Source organism: Patagioenas fasciata, chromosome Z (assembly GCF_037038585.1).
Source record: "Patagioenas fasciata isolate bPatFas1 chromosome Z, bPatFas1.hap1, whole genome shotgun sequence".
Taxonomy (NCBI): Eukaryota; Metazoa; Chordata; class Aves; order Columbiformes; family Columbidae; genus Patagioenas; species Patagioenas fasciata.
This window is the reverse complement of record NC_092560.1, coordinates 32,829,118-32,850,367: the sequence shown is the minus strand read 5'-3', so window position 1 is coordinate 32,850,367 and position 21,250 is coordinate 32,829,118. Positions and strand designations below refer to the sequence as shown.

General features: G+C 38.3%; 1 protein-coding gene across 2 annotated transcripts in view; it reads right to left on the bottom strand.

Moving 5' to 3' along the window:
* Nucleotides 1-10,410: 10,410 nt before the first annotated feature.
* Nucleotides 10,411-21,250, bottom strand: part of LRRC2 (leucine rich repeat containing 2) — a 72,447-nt gene continuing 61,607 nt past the window's right edge. For both annotated transcript variants that reach the window (XM_065860946.2, XM_065860947.2), the window contains 4 exons: nt 18,137-18,282; nt 15,822-15,977; nt 13,904-14,040; nt 10,411-12,467 (listed from right to left, as the gene is read on the bottom strand). In XM_065860946.2, the coding sequence (XP_065717018.1) occupies nt 12,418-12,467; nt 13,904-14,040; nt 15,822-15,977; nt 18,137-18,282 (489 nt within the window). In that variant the 3' untranslated portion in view covers nt 10,411-12,417. The remainder of the gene's footprint in view (nt 12,468-13,903; nt 14,041-15,821; nt 15,978-18,136; nt 18,283-21,250) is intronic.

Sequence of the window (21,250 nt, the reverse complement as noted above, 5' to 3'; positions counted from 1 at the left end):
AGGTAAAAAATAGCTGACAAAGGTGTTTGACAGGGTTAACCCTGACTGAAATAGCCAACAGGAGTTCATCTAGCCTTTATCAAGCTGTTACTTTCGTTCCTTATTGTTGAGTTTAGTTTACATTAAAACTGCTTCTGTTAGTAGTGTAGAAGAGTAAAAATTGTGCTCACATGTGGGAAGACCTACGTAAGACTTCAAGCTGGAGATCTAGAAAAAAGCTTTTCTAAATAGAAATTAGACAACTTAGCCAGGCCAGTTCTAGGGACGAGAGACATGCGTAACTCACACTCAAATTGGAAAAAGACATGTGTTTATGTATTGCAACATTAATCAGAATGGCAAGTCCTGGGTTCAGCAGGCTTCTGGCATTTTCCAAGGAAATGACCCCAGTAAAAACTTTCACTCTTCTATCAGAATAAAGAGTGAACCATTTTTCCCGCTTGCTGAAGGAAATTATATTCAAAGAGACTGAAAAAGGAATGGTTTCAACTGCAGTTGCTAGAAGTCATAATCCATTTTGAAATGAAAAAGTAGTCCTGAGTAGAGATGTAAGTTCATGGTACTTTCTGAAACTCCTCTCTCATGTATCATGAAGCAATTATTTCTACAATATCTACATCCACCAAAACAACAGCTGTCCACAAAACAAATGAAAACTTTGAAGCCACAGACCCATATAACATATCAACATAAATTTAAACCTTTCAAAAATACTCAAGTGTATAGACGTGCCTTATAGACAATAGAAAGCTACTCATTTCATTTAGAAACAACTAGAGAAACACCTCAGTTTTGTAAGCTTTTTGGACTTTCCCTCACCCAAAGCCTCAAGCTTGCCCCTCAGATAACATCAGATACCTCAGATTGCATCTAGAGATTTAGAAAATAAAACAGAAAAAAAAAATGCCATAAAACTGGAAGATCTTGAAAAAAGTAACACTGCACTTTCAATTGCAGTATCAAATTGAACAATGGCTTCAAAGTGAATACATACCAGTGTTTTCTTCCAGCCAGTTGATCCTTGATGCTGTATTCAAAATTAAAGCCTTGAGCTTATTAAAAAAATGTTGAGGACACATTATCCCCACATATAATCTACGAAACCACTTTTGATTAAAGTGAAAGTTCTGATGGAAACTTGCTCCAGAAATATTTATCTCCCTCCAAAACAAGTATAAAAGTGATTGGTGAATTCCGCTCAGAGCTATCATTGCTCAGGCAGTGAATAGTCTGCCTTGGATTTTCTTTATTTTCAGTATTTTTATGTCTATATGAGTTTGAAATATGTCATAAAGAATTCACTGTGAGCTTTTGAGGAGAAGAAGTAAAACAGTCAACCAGATATGAAAAAAACCTTGTAATTAGGAACTGCACAAAGCATGAGGGACAGAGTACAGTTCCCAGAAGATTACATGTAAAATGCAATACTTAAGTACCACAGCTGTGGCTCACATTTTGTTTTTCAGGGTTCATTCCTATTCCCATATTCTAGAGGTGCCAATTACAATTGTTATTCTGATAGTTCACAGTGACACTTCCCATGTGTATCTGCTACATTGATTTTAAAGAGACCACACAACGTCAGGAGCCAGGTCTAACTAGATAACCTACAACACCTTCACCACCTGGTTCCTAATGTGGCAAGGCTGCAGTTCACAGAACATTTATTTCAGATGTAATACTGGAGTTTCTTTCCAGAGGAAATGCTCCCTAAGCCTCTTTGTAATAGTAGATACAGTCAAACAGACTGAGGATCTGATGTGAATATAAAAATAATCCACAAAAAACTTAACACACATGGGTTCCCTGAGGGAACAGAAAGCAATATGAAGAACTAATTATGCTGACACTACCAGGAAAAGAAATGACTATCAAACTCTGACCAGGTTATCTTATTAGTGCCTTCAGAGATTTCCTCTGAAATTGTTCTCCCCTTCACTTAGTCTTTTATATTTAAAATTACTTTACTTACTGACCTGAGCCTGTCAGTGCTCCTCATATTTCAGACTGGATTTTAAACATAGTCAAGAGACTGCCTTTTTTTTAACACCAAAAGCAACATGCTCTAACATGTCCGAGACCACCAAAACAAATGTCCACTTAGCCATTTGTTCACTATACTTACCACAAAGCCCTGCAGTACTAACAAGGAAGAAGGAAGTAGTGTAATATACAGGCTATTTGGCCATTCGTTGTGCAGCTTCACAGAATCACAGAATGTTAGGCATTGGAAGGGAACTCAAAAGATCATCTAATCCGATCCCCCTGCTGGAACAGGAACACCTAGATGAGGTTACACAGGAAGGCGTCCAGGCGGGTTTTGAATGTCTCCAGAGTAGGAGACTCCACAACCTCCCTGGGCAGCCTGTTCCAGTGTTTTCTCACCCTTACTGAGAAAAAGTTTCTTCTCAAATTTAAGTGGAACGTTTTGTGTTCCAGTTTGAACCCATTACCCCCTGTCCTATCATTGGTTTTCACTGAGAAGAGCCTGGCTCCATCCTTGTAACACTCACCCTTTATATATCTGTAAACATTAATGAGGTCTCCCCTCAGTCTCCTCTTCTCCAAGCTAAAGAGACCCAGATCCCTCAGCCTTTCCTCATCAGGGAGATGCTCCACTCCCTTAATCATCTTTGTTGCCCTACGCTGGACTCTCTCCAGCAGTTCCCTGTCTTTCTTGAACTGAGGGGCCCAGAACTGGACACAATATTCCAGATAGGGTCTCACCAGGGCAGAGTAGAGGGGAAGGAGAACCTCTCTCGACCTACTAACCACCCCCCTTCTAATACACCCAAGGATGCCATTGGCCTTCCTGGCCACCCTTGTGGCCCACAGTGCTGGCTCATGGTCATCCTTCTGTCCACCAGGATCCCCAGGTCCCTTTCCCCTACACTGCTCTCTAGTAGGTCATTCCCCAACTTCTCCAACTTCCACTAGTCTTGGTTAATCATGAATAAAATGTATTCCAGAGGCCATGCTTGGAAATCCAAGGTGCCACAGCCCCTCTCTCCATGCAGTACAGCAGAGGCCTGAAACATTCCCACAAGGGAATGACAGCATCATTTTAAACTTCTGCTGAGTTTCCTTACTACACTTAGAGATATTAAACTAAGAACCTGATGCACAGTGTAGTGATACTGGTTTCCACAGACATAGAGAGAATCAGTTCTAGCACAGAGCAAATTGCTCTGTTTATTGAAGTAGCTTGTAATATCTGCAAATCATGATGAATGTCAGGCAGTATTCACTCATGACTTAAGATATTGCAGTCTAGTTCTCTTGCACACTACAGCATTATAGAAATATTCAGTCTGGATTTATACTCAGGGTGTCAGAGTTGACAACACAGCAGATAACACTCTTCCATTAAAACTGCCACACTGAAACTGCACCCGGGCCATACAAACAAACTTTTGGTAGTGCTGAAAAATTACAGCTGGAATTAGCCACATGAAGCAAAGCAGCTTTCAGGACACCTGTCCTGCCCCTGGGTCACAGAATGGTTGAAGATGGAAGAGACCTCTAAGCATTATCTAGTCCTATACCATGTTCAAGCAGGCTCATCTAGAGTAGATGGCACTGGACCATGTCCAGAAAGCTTTTGAATAGTACATCCCCAGGCAACCTGCATCAGCGCTCAGTAACCCTCACAGTAAAAAAGTGTTTCCTCATGTTCAGGAAGAACAACCTGTGTTTCAAATTGTGCCCACTGCCTCTGTTCCTGTCACTGGGCATGACTGGAAAGACCCTGGCTCTATCTTCTTTGCACTCTTACTTCAGGTATTTATACAAATGGAGAAGATTCCCCTGAGCCTTCTCCAAGCTGAACAGTCCCAGCTCTCTCAGCCTTTCCTCAGAGGAGAGATGCTTCAGTCTCTTAACCATTTTAGTGGCCCTTCATTGGACTTTTTCGATCATGTCCATACCTCTCTTGTAATGGGAAGCCCAGACCTGGACACAGTACTCCAAGTGTGACCTCACCAGTGGCAAGGAGAGGAGAAGGATCACCTCCCTTGACCTGCTAGCAAGACTTCACACAGTATCACAGTATGTTTGGGATTAGAAGGGACCTCAGAAGATCATCTAGTCCAATCCCCCTGTTGGAGCAGGAACGCCTAGATGAGGTCACACAGGAACATGTCCAGGTGGGTTTTGAATGTCTCCAGGGAAGGAGACTCCACAACCTCCCTGGGCAGCCTGTTCCAGTGCTTCGCCACCCTCACTGAGAAGAAGTTTCTTCTCAAATTTAAGTGGAACCTCTTGTGTTCCAGCTTGATCCCATTACCCCTTGTCCTATCATTGTTTCTCTTAATGCAGTCCAAAATATCATGAGCCCTTAACTTCTGTGGCAAGGGCACCTGCTGGGTCATGTTCAACTTGATGTCTACCAGAACGCTCAAAGTAGTTTCTGCAAAGCTGTTTTCCAACTTGGCTGCCCCCAACCTGCATTTGCGCATGGCATTGTTCCTGTCCAGATGCAGAAATTTACACTTCTCATTGAACTGTCAGCCCATTTCTCCAGCCCGTTTCTTCGGCCCACTGAGGACCATCTGGATAGCAGCTCAAGCCTCTAATGTACCAGACACTCCTCACAGCTTTGTGTCATCAGCAAGCTTGTCAAGGGGACACTCTGCCACAATTTCAGCTCATTAATTAAGATTTTAAACAGGATCAGGCCCAGCATTGACCCCTGGGATACACGGCTTGTTACTGCCCTCCCATTAGACTTTGCAACATTGATCACCAGCCTCTGGGCCCAGCCATTCATCCAATTTTCAGTCCCTCACTGTCTGTTCATCCAAGCCCCATGTCAACAGCTTGTCTATGAGGATGTTATGGGAGACAATATCAAAGACCTTACTGAAGTTCAGGTCGACAATATCCACTGATGTTCTGTCATCCACCATGCCAGTCATTTCAATGTAGAATTTTATCAAGCTGGTCGAGCATGACTTTGCCTTGGTGAATCCACGCTGACTACTCCTTATGATTTTCTTGTCCTTAATATGCCTGGAAATGGTTTCCAGGATTAGTTGCTCCATCACCTCTCTGGGGATTGAGATCAGGCTGATTGACCTGTTGCCCAGGTGGGAATAAGGATGAGTTAACTCTGAACATGACACACGCCCTGTCTCACCAAGTGAGATCAGGTATGAGTTAACTCTGGCTATTTTTGCAGTTATGTGAAGTGAACGACAGGAAAGGAAAAGACAGGTGAAACAGAGTCCTGAAGTCTCTTCCTATTTACCCTCAACCTGAAAGCTCCGGGTAGTTTGCCTTAATACCATATAACCTTACACTAGTTCAAAGTAAGAGGGAAAGGAACTACAGGACATCTTCTGCGCAGAAACTGGGAGACTTTCTAACATACACAAAGCCTTCTTATAGCATAAAAGTAAACATATCCTAATCATTTTCAGCCATATCACAGTATTGTCAATGGTCAGTTTACTGCAACTAAAATACTATTGCTTTCTTTAAACCCTCATTCCTGAAATCATGCGCTACCTTAAAATGCCAACCTATTTTGATGCACAGCTCCCATAGCTATAAGAGAAAGTAACCTTGGTGATATAGACCTTTCTTAAAATGTATAAACAAATCCAGATTTATATTTTCAAAAATGAAAAGCTCAACCTGGTTGTATCAAGTGTTGCCACTTGTGATTCCTGCAGTCACCAGCATTTAAGCACTGAACTCAGCTTCTCTGAATGCACTCAGAGCAGATCTGCTCTACCTCCCTGGGTAGAGCACAACAAACTTGGGATCAGCTTTCTGTCAAGATAGATATTTGAAAGTAAGTTATACAGATACCACAGGTGACATGTCATCACAGTTTTTAAACCAGCAAACACAGAATAAGAATGAACCACTGAATAACATTTCATACAATTCATAAGCCTGTAGGAAGTCTGAAAGAAATGTGGTGCTCCATAGTGAAAAACACTTTAACTGGCATACATACAAAAAATCTCACACATCCCAGCAGATTCAGTAGCTCAAAAGAGCAGCACATGTATTTATCACCTTAAGGCCCCACAGTGTAACACATTGTTTTTTCCTAAACATATTATTGTATGTCATTACATAATACACAGAGCCAAAGGCTGATTCAGCCTAAACTTGTCTTGACCTGTGTAATGAATTAGTAAGAAATGTAATGCTGTATACGTAAATCTGGATGCAAACATTGCTCTTGTATAGCCTAATATTTATTTTTAGTTCTCTAAGCTGGTATCTTTCCTTACAGATCTATTCACCATGTTTTGACAGATAATTTAATTACTTTATAAATGTCACTGTTCATTTTAAAAAAAGCTGGAAACATTACTGGAAAATAAAAGCTCTGAACATAGAAAAGGCAACATGTTTAAGATGAAATTGCTTTTTAGATATTAAAGGCATCTTTACTAAGATTTTGCTGAACCTCAAGTAGTTACGTTTCAGTTGACAACAAGAGGTAAGAGACAGTAATGATCCTTTCATACTAATGTCACTTGTCACATAAGGAAAACATCATGCAGATCCCCTATTTACACTAAGCAACACACCCATAGCTCTTACTGGACCAGTGAAGTAAAGAAGAGCTTTAAGATGGAATACAGTTGTAGCTGGAATCAACCCAAGTAGCAGATTCAGCTACTGAAAAGAGAGGAGACTCTTCCTGAACTGCTCAACATATAGAAGGCTTACATGAGAGGCACATAAACAGAGTGATGCTGTGTTACAGTTCTTCTGTTTAACAGGACTAGTTCAAATGAGGTCTCAAAATCATGAAAATTAAAAAAATAAATAAATAAAATCTAATCTTCTCCTATCCTCTGTGAAGCAAGAGCTAATCTGTATGTAAATCCTCCACAAACCAGGACCTAGGAGCTACTGAAATCCAGCCACATCAGCAAGAGCATTCTGTTTATCATTTTGCTTAGTTCTTCCTTTTCAGCAAATAAACACAGTAAAACAGTTCTGATGGTATGTAAATATTCAAGGAGGGGAAAAAGAGTATATACTGTCCAGTGCTAACTGTAAATTTTAAACCAATATCTGATGCAAGACTATATTATTCCTAGGTACTCATTAAATATCAGGTTATTTGTTTGCATTACAAGTTTGTCTTCCTAGCTTATACTTGTTATCCCTAAAAACAAGGCCAAAACAATTCAGAACAAGGAAAGGAACACAATGAAATGTAATTATCTGATTTACTTTTGCACATTGAGCCATATATTTTAATATAATTTTAATATAATAACCCATATATTTTAATTACTTGTTGTCTTGCCGCTTTTGAATAGGAGCTACTTATGAAGTAGAATGAAAGTGTTGAGTATAGAAGTGTAGTATTGGCAGCTAGTCACAGCCAATAAAAACGCTATACACAATGCATACATGTTGATTTTGCAGCTTAGAAGAAAAAACATGTTGCTTTCCTTTAGATTTATAAGCATGTGACATCAGAAGCTTGAAAATATCATGATAGTTCGACTTGATGATCTTAAAGGTTTTTTCCAACCTAAACAATTCCAAGATTCCATGATAAACTGCCATCAGTTCACACAATTCTTTTCATTAATAAAATAATTCACTTTTAAAAATTGAAAAAGAAAGTATGCAACACAAAACAACAGAATTGTTTTTTAGCTTAAAGCAAAATTACTAGTAAACCAAGTTGAGTAGATAAACCAATAAAATTGGACCAAATTCAAAATGAGATGTCTTTTGACACACAGATTTTGTACTGCAATGGATGACACTAATAGAATTATATTTAACAGCATATGATAAGTATGTTCTCACAGTATTTTTTGCAGTACAGGACATTGAAGTAGAACCAAAATGCAGGTATGCAGAAATCAGGACTTCCAGCTATGGCTGATATTACCCACTGGATGTCTTAGATGTAGTGGAGATAGTTGTACATGTACACCATCTTCCCCTTAAACAGAGACACTAGACAAATTCTGTGACAAAAATAATCCTTTCTTTCTGTGGATTAGATTTCAGGAAGTAAGGCTCTACAAGAGCTAGGAATAAAAGCTCTCAACCCTGCAGGGAAGTACTTGGGGGTACTGGTGGATGAAAAATTGGACATGTGCTGGCAATAGGCACATGCAGCCCAGAAAGCCATTCGTATCCTGGATCAAAAGAATCATGGCAAGCAGATCAATCAAAGTGATTATCTGCTCTCATGAGACTGTACCTGAAGTACTTCATCCAGATCTGGGGTCCCCAGTAGAAGAAAAACATGGCTTTGTTGAAACAGGTCGAGAGAAGGGCAACAAAAATGGTCAGAGGGCTGCAACAACTCTACTATGAGAAAAGGCTGAGAGAGTTAGGCTTGCTAAGCCTGGAAAAGATGCCAGGGAGAATTTATTGCAGGTTTTCAATATATAAAGGAGGTTTATGAGAAAAACAGAGAAAGATATTTTACCATGGCCTGTACTGAACAGGACAAGGGGTAACAGTTTTAAACAGGCAAGACTTACATTGGATCTAAGGAATAATTTATTTACTATGAGAGCAGTGACACACTGAAATAGGTTCCCTAGAGAAGCTGTGGATACCCCATCACGGCAAGTATTCAAGGCCAGGTTGGAGAGGGGTTTCAAAAAATTGATCTAGTGAAAAAAGTCCTTGCCTGTGCAGAGGCTGCACCATGGTTTCCTGCAGCTCCTGCTGCCTCTTCCCCTCAGTGGGGAAAGGAGACGTCAGGGGCTCAGGTCTTGCAGCCCCACTCAAGATAGCACCAGGAGGTGCAGAGCACCACAGCATAAAATCACAGAATCATAGAACAGTTTGGGTTAGAAGGTGTGGGAGATTTGAGGGATTTTCTTGAAAAGAATGGGCATCATATGGAACTGAACTGAATAGGCTTGTGAGGCCTATGTGACCAAGAAGAGATCAAAACAGCCTATGTGTCTTTGTGCAGCCTTCAGCAAGTAAAGAAGAGTCAGCAAGTCAGCAACTTTGTAGAAACTTTTTGCTTAGCACTAGAGCTCCTGCAGACATGTAAAATCCAATCACTTGTTTAGTTTGCGGCATGTGAACAGCAGCTATTGTCCAATTACATGCAGTCTGTAAGTGCGTGGACGGTGCATGGATAGGTCAAAAAGATACTTACGGAGAAGTGTAACAAGGAATAAACGGCTTCGCTTGAATTCACATGGGATTGTGTGGAGTTTGTGATTTTTGCCCTCGCAAGAAGGGACCTTCAAATGTCAACTAGTCCAAACCCCCTGCAATGAGCAGGCACATCTTCAACTAGATCAGGTGGCTCAGAGCAACTTCATTGCCACGCACGTGGAAGACCAGTAACAGGTAGGAGCCCTAGGGCTGTAGCAGGCTAGGAAGTTTCCTACTGATGTCCTTAGCCCAGGCAGACAGCACAAAGACGACAGCCAGCTCAAGGCTGGCAAAGAGCAAGCAGAGTGTCCTGCATGGCAGAAGAGGCACGGAAGACAGGGCAGGGTGGATGCCTCCCAAGCCCATCTTGATATGGGATGAAGGGGGCCATTCTAGGAGCCTCCCGGCCCAGCAGCTGAGGCCCAGCGCATGCGCACAGGGAGCCCAACGTACCCAGCGGTCCTGGGTAACAACGAATCAGGAACAGCGCAGACATAGAAACGTGTTTAATGCATAAGTGAGATGGGGGACACTAATGAATACGTAACAGCTGCTAAGGGTGTCTGTGGGATCTGTAAGTGGGCATGTCGGAAAGATTGTGCCTCCTGAGTGCCCCAGCTAATAGGGAAAGGAGGAGGGACCACTTGTGATTGGAACCAGGATTAGTATGGGGATCTGTGACACCTGCAGCCCCCCATTTTGAGCAACCCCATAGTCACTCCTGTGGGTTCTGCCTACATTTGAAGTTTTTTTCGTTCTACTCCTCTGTGTACTCTTTGAACATTTACCTCTAGCAAAGTCAAATTCCACACACTAGGAGCCCTGCAGGCTTCCTCCCCAGCTGTTTCTCATTGCTGCCTTGGGCAGGGTGGGACATGAGTCCCCACAAACCCAGGAAAACACCGCGGCCCAGGGACAACTGATGCTGAGCACTTCTCAGCTGCAAAGCTCACAGCTAGCCAGCAGCTTCCCAGCGGCCTGGACTGTGAGCCCCACCGGCTGGAGCAGACGTCCAGCCCAGCCCAGATGCTGCCCAGGAGCAGGCCCCAGGGCAGCCTGTGGGGACACTCACTGCAGCCACTAAATGGAGCTGCGTCTTCTCGCCGGCATGACCCTCTCCTGCAGGTCAACACATTTGTCAAGCACTGCTGCACTGTTGGGACAGCTGGTCTTTTGTTTCTAGTTCAAATCTGTGCATTCAAGTTCTAGTCTTCAGCCTTACATTTGTCTCCTGCAAATAAAAAATGCTGGGTTTATACTATGAATTTTTATTGATAAACACTGACAGCAAATGGACTTGTTCACCTTTCAATGAACTCAAAAATAACAGGTTTTCTATTTATGCTACTGGTGTTCTTCTGAATGTTTCCCATTTTATCTTCATCACTCTTATCTGTGAAGTGCAGAAATCTTTCAAGTAAGATTAAGAGCAATGCTAAACAAGTACTGATACAACTTGTCTACTCAAGCACCTTCTGTTTATAAATCCAACAATTCTGAAGCTAGAATTTGCACTGGGAACTATGGTTTAGTTAATTATGTTTACACTCCTAGTTTTTCTTAAAGTTACAACTCCTATAGTGGACATCTCCATTCTATAAATACAGCAGTTGTGATTTCCATTCCTATGATTTTCAGTGGGTCCTACTGGACTGTAATAGAATTCCAGTAATAGAATTTCAAGGAATGCCAATTCAGATGTATTACAGAAGTTGATTACTTCAATATTAATACCTAATCAACCAAATTTATGATTTCACTAAGCGAAAGCTTGATAGGGTAGTTTCAGATATGCTGATTTTTTTAAGCCCACTTTGGCTGTCAAGATTTAATCATATTTTAACATCTTCATAATAAAAAAAAATCAGATCTTTCATTATTCTGTTTCAGAACAATGTCAAGTTTTCTTGCAATTTTTTGAAACATTCTCTTTGTTCCAAGACTTGTTTAAAAGCAGCGTTGACAGCTAGAAACCAACTCTAGAGAATTTCATTTTGGATAGTAATGTAACTGCAGGAGTTTGTCCCTGGCATAAATAATACACAAATTCTTTTCTTTCAGACAAATTAAGGGTAAAAAGGAAAGAAAACATCAAATGCAGTGTTTTTATATGGAGTCTTAAGGACCACATCCTTTGTTGCTTTGTTTTTAAATATGACTGACCTAAGTGGCACTCTGCTGCACAAAAGTGGACATAGCTCATCTATAATAAAAAAGCAAGATGTAAATATTGTTTCCCCTAAGTACAGTCATAAGTTTATAACTGTTTAAGTTCTCTAATTTGAGTCTAATTTGAGCCTAAATTGCCAAAATCTAAAGTCTTTTTAGATTAAAAAGTACTGATTTATTAAACAAACAAAAAAGTAAAGCTAGCTTTCTGAAATTCTACAGTATATACACTTACATAGTTATAACAACAGATTATTAAATAGCAAGCAACAAAACCTTTTATTCAGCAAACTCGTTCTTATACAGCTTGATAAATCCCAATAAATGTTCACAAAATCCTGTAATCTGAAACAATTAGTAGAAGACCTTTGTCACGATTTTGCTAATATTATTTGTTCATGCTGCATAGTCCTTGAAGTCTTGCTTAATACACTGCTGTATTATTAGGCTGCTTAGCACAGAAGTTTCAGTCACATTGGCACTTGAGTTTGCAAAAAGGGGAAAGCTTATAATATGCTTCAAAATAGCAGCAGAATTGCTACAGTTTATATATATAAAATTGTCAAAACTTGTCTAAACTGCAAATCCTGAAGAGGAAAATTTCCTTGAAGAACAGAAAAGTAAGTGCAAACAAATATCTATTAGGTGTTTGCACTTTAAATATTGTAAAAAATGAAATGTGTTATTTGGTCTTGAGAATACAAGAGATTGTATTCATTTTCTACATTATTTAAATTCTAAATTATCCCCTTTTATAAAATTAAATATCTTTTTAATATTATGATTTATGTTCCACTGTTTCAAATACAATATACAGTGTCTTCATCCTCAGGGCATCTGTCTCTGTGTATCCATCGTTACGGTGAATATTTACTTTCAGCAGGTCTGTATGTAAATTAATGGCTCTTACTGTGGACTGGAAAATAAATATGTTGATTTAAAAGGTGAAACAGCATGTAATGAAGGTTCTGCTGCTCTTTTTTTTTAAACTGTGGTTACTGGGAGCAACTTTCGTGATGATTTTGAAGTGCTTCTGGCCATGTATGTTTTCCAGTGTTTTCTATTTAGGTGGATAAAAATGGAGTTATTCTGATATTCACTAGTGATTTAGAGATTTTTTGATCTTCAGAGCTGTAGACTGAGCAAGACCTTTTTAGTATAGGATGGAGCAGAATCTGTGAAAAGAGAAAAAAGAAATACGTCTCAGACTTCAGCACAAATAAATGCAGCCCTTAGGTAGAAAAAGCTAGGTTTGGTTTCATTTCAAAGGTACTCTACAAATGATCTCTGTGCTATCTTTCCGAAATTCTGCTGGCTTTTATTATACAGAAGATATTTCTTCTCCTGTCTCCTTTTCAAAAGCAAGTACTGGCATAATCTATAGCACAAGAGTTCAGAAGCTGGAAATCAAAGAGTGATTCGTGATCCAACATCATCATAAAAAGCACAGAGATAAGTTTTGTCTAGGAAGGCAGAAAAGTGTATCCCTGAGTTGCTTTGCCCCAAAGGAGTATAAAGCTGGCATGTACCTAACAGGACCAAATGCAGATTTCAGGCAGCCTGGCAGACATAAGTATGTAAATACAATTCCATCACTACATATTTCGTAAGTATCTCTAAAGCCAATATGATCTCAACTTTTCCTTCATTCCTTCTCTCCATTTTAACCACTGTTGCTACCATTATCAGAATCTGGCACTTTTATAGCCGACTTTGCTTTAGAATTAGGCAGCTTGAATACTCAAGTGTGCAGCTTATGGACATTAAGGAATGAAAGTCCAGTATCAGAACATGAAAAGTATACTGCAGCCACATCATGTGGCCTTTCTTTACATATCTTTTTATGAGGTCTTGTAGGACTACTATAGAGTTCATTTACATGAAATGTAAAGAATGAAAAGAGACTGTAAGATTCATTACACAAAAATTAATTTCTACACACCAACTCTCAGGCAGATTTTAACAGTCTATAGGGTATTTTGGCTCACAGGAAATTTTCCCTTTGTGTCCTAATATTTTTTACTAAACGAGACTCAAGACACTGACAGTTACTTAATTATGGTAAATATAAGACAGAATAGCAGAATAAAGTAATATGTAAACTTTCAGGTACTGTGCAATAAAGACAAAAGCAGATTTTTTCCTACAATAATTTTGCAGTAGTTGAATAATTAGTGCATTGAAGTAGGTACATTGATGTAGATACATTGTTAAAGAATGTTCTATGAATGAGAAGAGCATTTCATACACACACTGTGTCTTTTTGAGGAGGAGAAGCATTTCTGCAAGAATTCAAAATCACTAATGCTAATTCCAAGAGAGCTAAGGAAATCTGGAGAATGAGGATAGTCATTGCTTACATTATCATTAAATTAAAATTTATGCATGTAAAAACACACCTCTAATTTTTTTTTCAATATCAAGTATTTTAGTTAAGGTGCAAGCTGTTAACAAAATACGTTTGTTATTTTCACTTTTAGTCTTATTTATACCATAACAGACAATTACAGTTCAAGGGTATATTGCTTATACTCTTAAAAATCCATGTTCCCAATATGTGTCTGCAGTTATATTCAAGATAGCTGGAAGTTTATTGCAAGTTAACACATACCCCTTTCCTTTAGGTCTTCAATGTATGCTTTCATAAACTCTTTCTCAAACTGCTCCCGTTCACGTTCACTTTCTATAATCTCTTCAGTGTCCTCACATACAATTGTTTCAGCTGGGCTGTCCTTGAGACTTATGAATCTAGAAAGATAAGCACAAGAATGTATGCAGCAGGTTTACGAACACCACTGGACAACATAAAAGTTTTAAAAGTTGCTACTACAGCCAGAAGGAGAAACGTAGAGAACATTTTCTCAATTTTTTGCATTATGACATTTTTAGGATCTATCTATAATTAGAAAGTTTTCAAGTGGCACCTTCTCTGTACTCTCCATATAAAAATGATCAGATTTATCTTTTTGCCTGTCTACATAAATCATTCTTTGCAATAACAGGTATATTTGTTTATTGTGGAACTTCTGACAGACTACACTGTAATTTCACATCTGTTAATGAGAAGTATGAACTCCATTCTAGCAACATTGCCCAGCAATCTAGAATTTTGCCAGTATCACTTAGCTGACAATATGTATCTCCACTTTTCAGTTGTTCGTTATATTACTTCTCTTTTATAATGCATGACTGGACATGTATTATGTTGTATTTATAAATTTCCTAAAGGTGCACGTTGTTGGTGAAAAACTAGATGGTTAAATAAACAACTTACATAGTCTGTAAATTAAGTGCACAGCATTCTGAAAATGTCTGATGACGTTACCACATCAAGAAGGAAAAAAAAAAAAATTGTTATTTTCCAAAGAACAAATGTTCTAACAAATCACAGTTTTTTAAAGTCTCATGGGTTGCTGTAAATCCATGCACAACTGACTTTGGATGGCCAGGTGCCCACCACGCCGTTCTCTCGCTCCCCTTCCTCAGGAGGACAGGGGGAGAATATAAGATGAAAAACTCATAGGTTGTAATAAAGACAGCTTTATGAAGAAAAGCAAAACCCATGCATGGAGGCAAAGCAAAGTGAATATTCTCTACTTTTCATCAACAGGTGATGTCCATAAACTTCCTGGGAAGCAGGGACTCAGTATGCATAACAGCTGCTTTGGAAGATAACAAATGACCCATATCCTTTCTCCTTTCTCCTAGCTTTTATTGCTGAGTATGACATCATATGGTATGAAATATCCCTTTGGTCAGTTTAAATCATGTATCTCAGCTTTGTCCCATCCCAACCTTTGCTTGTCATCAGACTACTGATCCTTGTGAGGGTGGTTTGGAGGGACAACCTCGATGCTGTGGCAGCACTGCTTAACAGTAGTGAGAGACCTTGGTGAACACACCATTCTAGCTACAAATACAATGCCAAGCACTATAAGGACTGCTAAGGAGAAAGTTAACTCCATCACAGCCAGACCTTGCTTAGAGTGTCAGATGGTTTCACCATCAAAGACCCAAACATCACCTTCAGAAATGCAAAATCATTGTAATTGCAAAATAAATGGCCTTTTAGTCTTACCCCGCATGCAACAACAAGGTGCTGGTCCAAAACAAAGCATGCATGAACTACTGAAATCGTGTGACACTGCTCAGTCTTTTGACTGGCCATGTCTCCCACTCCTAGCAGGATACTTTTGACAGCACAGAGCTTATGAATAGCTAGCTGCCACTGGTCCCACACTGGGGCACAGCTTTGCAACTCCAGAGGTAAACCTACTATGACCAAGTCTACGCAGAATAGCAGTGTAAGTATACAGATGCACAGGGTGGAGAACTGGCAGATGAAAATCAAAATGCTGCAGCTCCTCTGCAGTTTCCAATCTCTCTAGTGCCTCCATAATGGCTTGGATATAAATTATGTCGGAATTTCGCCATCAGATATGGAAGAAACTGATGCTTGTGAAAGAATTTCTCCTGTGTGCATCTACCTTATCTTCATACATATTCCTTTCTCTCTCACTTTAACTTACTTTAAACCTGTGGTTGACTCACAGACAGCTGTGGGTATCTCAACCAGGTCATCACCACTGACAACTAGCAGACTGAGCTTTGTCATATTGACCAGAGCTCGTGGAAGATAAGTCAACTTGTTTTTCTGTAGGAGAAGTGTCTGCAGTTGATCTAACCTGTAAAAATGTAAAAGATAAAGATAACTTAAAATATTGGTTTCAGACAGGAGCATCTATGCAAAACAGCAATGCAGACTTGATCTTGTATAAAAGAACAATTATATGCACCAGCTTTAGCTTCTCAAAAATTACTCATACCACACTTTCACAAGCTGTCATCAACTTTAATGGAAACTTCCAGTCATGGTTCATGGCTCGTTATAGATATTAATAGCGTACCTCTGACAAGTACTCAGAAGCATGCCCAACATAAAAGGTTACAAAAATTACTGTGCTCTCATACAGAAGATGTTGACAGAATATGATATAAAGCCTTACCATGTGTATCCCAGAACTAACGAAAAATATGGGTCACCAGCTCACACCTTACCCATATGCTAGTATCTATGAATTAGATACAGCTGTGATAGGCAGTGTATTCCCATCTATTGTTTTTCACTAGTAATTAGTACTGTGGGGAGCAAGAGAAAGACCAGCTCCTGATCATATGGTTCTTGCAAGTTGTCCCACTGAAATCAATTTAATGACAATGTTTCGTGGAGGAAGGCATTTGGCTTATTTTGTTTTATTTCCCCTGGCTTTTCCTAATGCAATAGTAGTATGTGGCCACGCATTTTTTTCTTGGAGCATATAGAAGACAAAAAGCGTAGCAAAGTGATGAAACAAGTTTCTTTCATTTGACCAGAAAGGTCCATTCCTAAAACACTGTTGCAGGCTACCTCTTACCAGGCCCATATGGTTTCTTTGAATTCAGGCTGAGGCTTCAATTTACTGTCAACTCATCTTTTTTAATCGCAGAATTCATTATAGTTCATTGAGGTTCTTCAACACTGCCGGCATTGAAATCATGAATCTGAGTAAATCTGTTTATTGGGGTTGGGGTTATCCTGATAAATTCTAGTCTTCAGAACACACATAAACCCCAGAGATCCCAAAATTCAAAACCCAAAGTCAAGCAAACAAAACCTTATTTCATGGTGTCTGGTTATGATGCTTTAGTATTGAAGCTGGCAACTCAGTACAAAATGGAGAAGATGAAATGTAGGAAAGGAATATTTTAGAGGTAGAGAAATATATATAAGTTACAGGAAAAAATGACCCTCAAATTGAGTGAGTATTCTCCCATAAAATAAAAATATCCTCTTAGAAGCTCTTTGAAGTTAATCAAATCTCTGCTCAGATCCCCTGGAAGAAAAAAAATGGCAGGTTTATGCTGTTGTGGCTAGAGCAGGTGAAGTATTAATACAAATTAAGACTTCAGCCCTGCTGCCAGAGAGATCTGTGATTACACAATGTCCCAGAAAAGACTTTTTGCCCAGCAACAAAGGTCTTGTGAAAGTTAAGGTTGAATGAGTTTTCTGTGAAGTTTCTTCTGCCTCAGGGATTTCTTTTCCCATATCAATAAATAATCCATTTTTTAAAAAACAAACTTTAGTTAATATGTGTTTTGGTTTACTTATGGCTATGTAAAGTTTTGTGAAGTAAGTTACAACAGCATGCCAGAGTGAATAAATAGGTCCAGGGGTAAGAACAGTGTTTTCTCAGGCTACTAAGTCCCATTAAAGGGATCAGAATGATTTTTTTTTTTTTAATTATTTCTAGTGGATCCCTAAGTTGAGAGACTGAGTAGAGGTAGGAGGGGAGGACTGTCAGAGTTTTGGTTTACTTTGTATTTTTTGTTTGGTTGGTTTTTTTATCAATATTTTTCTGCTTTACAGGTTCTTTCAGTAACTTAAATATGCTCTAGTCCATCTTTTCTTCCACCTCACCTACCCTCCAGAAATAAACTCTTGCCAACTCTCTATGGTGAGTCCCTTTTGCTGAAAATGAGGCAAAGTATGCCCCGTGAACTTTCCAAATAATAATGCCTGTATATAATGACAAATTATCACGAACACAGCAGAAAATATTAGTCAACTGAACAGTAGAGGCACTGGCTGTGTAATCTGCCATCAATGAGTTAGAAAATGTAGTTTCTGTTCTCTGACATAGTTGACCATTAGTAATGATAAAGCTTACATGCAACATTATCTGATGCATTTCCAAATGTGATTTTTTCATGTGATTTTTCATTAATGGTGTCCCTTGGAAGCTTGTTACTTTCTAGATTTGCATTATAGTTCACAAGCGTGTCAATGAATTAAAACATAAACTACCTGTCTATGTCTTCTGGGAGATCTTTCAGGTTGTTGCTGCTAATATCCAACCACTGCAAATTAGACATCCGGAGTACACAAATTGGAATAGAATGGAACTTGTTTGCTGACAGGTCCACAACTGTGACTTGTTTCAGGTTACTTAGCTAGAAGGAAGTGGTGCTTTATTTTAGTTACATTTTGCAAATACAAGAAGACATTTCATTCATCAAACATTCTTATTTGTCACAAAGCACTTAGAAAAATAAGAATTGCATTTTTTTTTTACTCAATTTTTTGCCAGCCCTATCTCTTAGTCATCATTTTATAGGAAAAAAAGGATTTCAGGAATAACTACATCCCAAAGTGTTTATCAACTTGCTAACCCTGTCATGGTTTTGAATCAAATTTTCATTCTAAAATAACCTATAGTGCCAGATGACTTAAAGACTGGAACCAGAATTACTTGCTTCCTTCCTAGGTTACATATGAACTACAGTCTAACATGAAAAAACATAGCTTTGATAATCAATAGATGCCAGCTTACCCATCTCAAATCAGAGATTTTATAACTCAGATCAAAAATACATAGATATCCTTTGCTATAACTCTGTTATGCACTGACAATGTATTCTTAGCAGACCCTTAGGAAAGGAAACTTCCAGTTTGAGCAAACTGAAAATTTGGTCCAATATTTTTCAAAGATCTTAAAAAAATATATCTTCCATACTGCAAACTAAATATATATTAAGTGCACCAGAGCATTTTATTTGAATATTTTTCAAAGGAATTACATTTTTAACTAATAAACGTTTAGTGCAATGAAGGTTAACTGCAAATGTGAAATACACCTGTTAAATAAATAAATGCGTTAAATAAAGCTCTCTGTGTACTGAATCAATTATTCACACTACCAGTGTTCATAAAACCATGCAGCAAGCTAAAGTGAATGTCAAAGGAGTACAAATGTTAACCAGAATAGTACTTTAGAATGGAAATTATGTCTCTGAGCTTCTAATCATTTGTCACCATCATGACTAGCTCTATAGAATCTAATACAGAAAAGAAAGTAGGAAAAAAATAATTGGCATTTACCTGACGGTTTCTTAGAATGTAGAAAATAATTAGGAACCAAAACCCCCAATCCAAATATATTTTGCACTTCCAAAGTGAGCAAAATGCAAGCAACAGTATAAATTATGAAAAAATATAAAGCAATAAAATACATTCTCTATCCCTGTTATTATTGTTGTTGTTGCTATTATTATTATTTAAGAATCAAGTCTTGTTTTCTTATGTTTTATGGCCAAAATTTTTCTTACTGCACTACGGCCAGACGTTGATCTTAATTTACCCTTGCCATTTTAAATTTTTACATCCACAGCTTGGTGCTGTGTCAGAGCCAGTTTGGCTTGCAGTTTTGGGCAGTGTATTTTTTGTATGTGGGGGCTTGAGTTGGTTGGTTGGTTTTCTAGATATAACCTCTTACTTCTGCTAGACCTTAAAATTTGGGGAAATCGTTTCAGGGAGGCTTACTGAAGATATCGTATTACAAATGACTACACAATTAAGTTTATTTTTCAAAAACATAATAGAGCTTCAGAATTTCTAAACTCAAAGATATAATTTCGAAATCTGCCCACCGCTGCATTAAAACAGCCTTAGAGAGGCATTACCATGGAAATGTCTCCATCCTGATTCAGAACAGGTAAGCACACATTTTATTCTGACACTTCATATTTCCAAACCATTTTGTCATTTTGAGTACTGACTACTAGTGATGAACACTCACTCCTACACTGTAAATTTTCCAGATACTGAATCTTTTTTCCAACAACACAGAACCTTCCTTTGCACAAGGAAAGCAGAGTGACTCTTCTAGATCTTTGCAATGAGAGAACAGAGGAAATACTTGGCAACATTTTTACACTGCATTTACTTTGTGATTTCAAATTACTGTCAAAATTCCAGATTCCAAGCATGTTTTTCAAGTTGCTCTGCACTCAGAACAATTTACTAAAACTGCTGATATGCTACTTTCAACAAACTACCCACAAGGAGTTTAGCAAGCACAGAATTTAAACAACGTCCTGCAGGCTTAAATGCCACCCAAAATGTTCTCAAACCATACCCAAAGCAGAAAAGACACAGTCTATAAACACCAAGCAGCAGATTATTTTAAAACAAATTGACATCACTGTTCACTCAGGTTCCTAAACACTTTGCTTTCACAAGCAGTTACCCGTCGTGCTGAAACAACTTGGTAACATTAACACTAAGTGGTAAAATGGTATTTCTTTAACCACAATAACTAGTTTTGAATGTTTTCCTAAGTGTTTTATTGTGTTAAATATTAAATCTAACATTAATATAGCAAATTTTGTAATAAGTGTTTCTGCCTTTTTTCATATCGTATTGAAAACAGAATGTTTTAATACCTGATTAGATGAAAACCTACATTTTTCGGGAGGCTGTACTCTCATAAAAGTGTACCAACAAAATATAAGGCCATATAAATTTTGGTTCAGCATGCCACAGAATATATGGAGCCATGATTGTATTGTGCAAACTGCAAGTCCTTGGTACTTGTTCTTTTAGGATGATATTTAATAAAACCTATCCATTTTCTATATTATGTTGAAACCTAATAGAGTTTTTATTTAATCTATCTCTGATAAGTAAGCAAAAAACACTCATGATGTACAATGCATTGGAAATTATGGCAGCTATGTATATTTTCTAAAGGAAATTGTGTGTATTTTATTTCTTCTTGAAGGACTGATGGATTTTTGCACATTTTATAACATTTCATTTTCAAACAAGCATGACTCCCTTACCATTTTTAAATTATAGATTTATTTTAGCTTGATATGCATTTTCACAATTTTCCTCCATTATGTGACTTTGACTCAACCAGTATGTAGGTTTTATGCTAGTTCCATTTTTAAAAATAGCTATATTTGATAGTCTGGCTACCTGGAACCACTTATTGTGGTTTTTATGTTTAATCACTGTTGTAATTTTTATTTGACAAGCTGCCCCATTTTGTTTATCTTAATAACTTTCTTCGCAGAAATAATCCAGGTAACACTGTAGAACTCCACTGCTTCTCTTTCCCTGTGACAGTTAAATCTT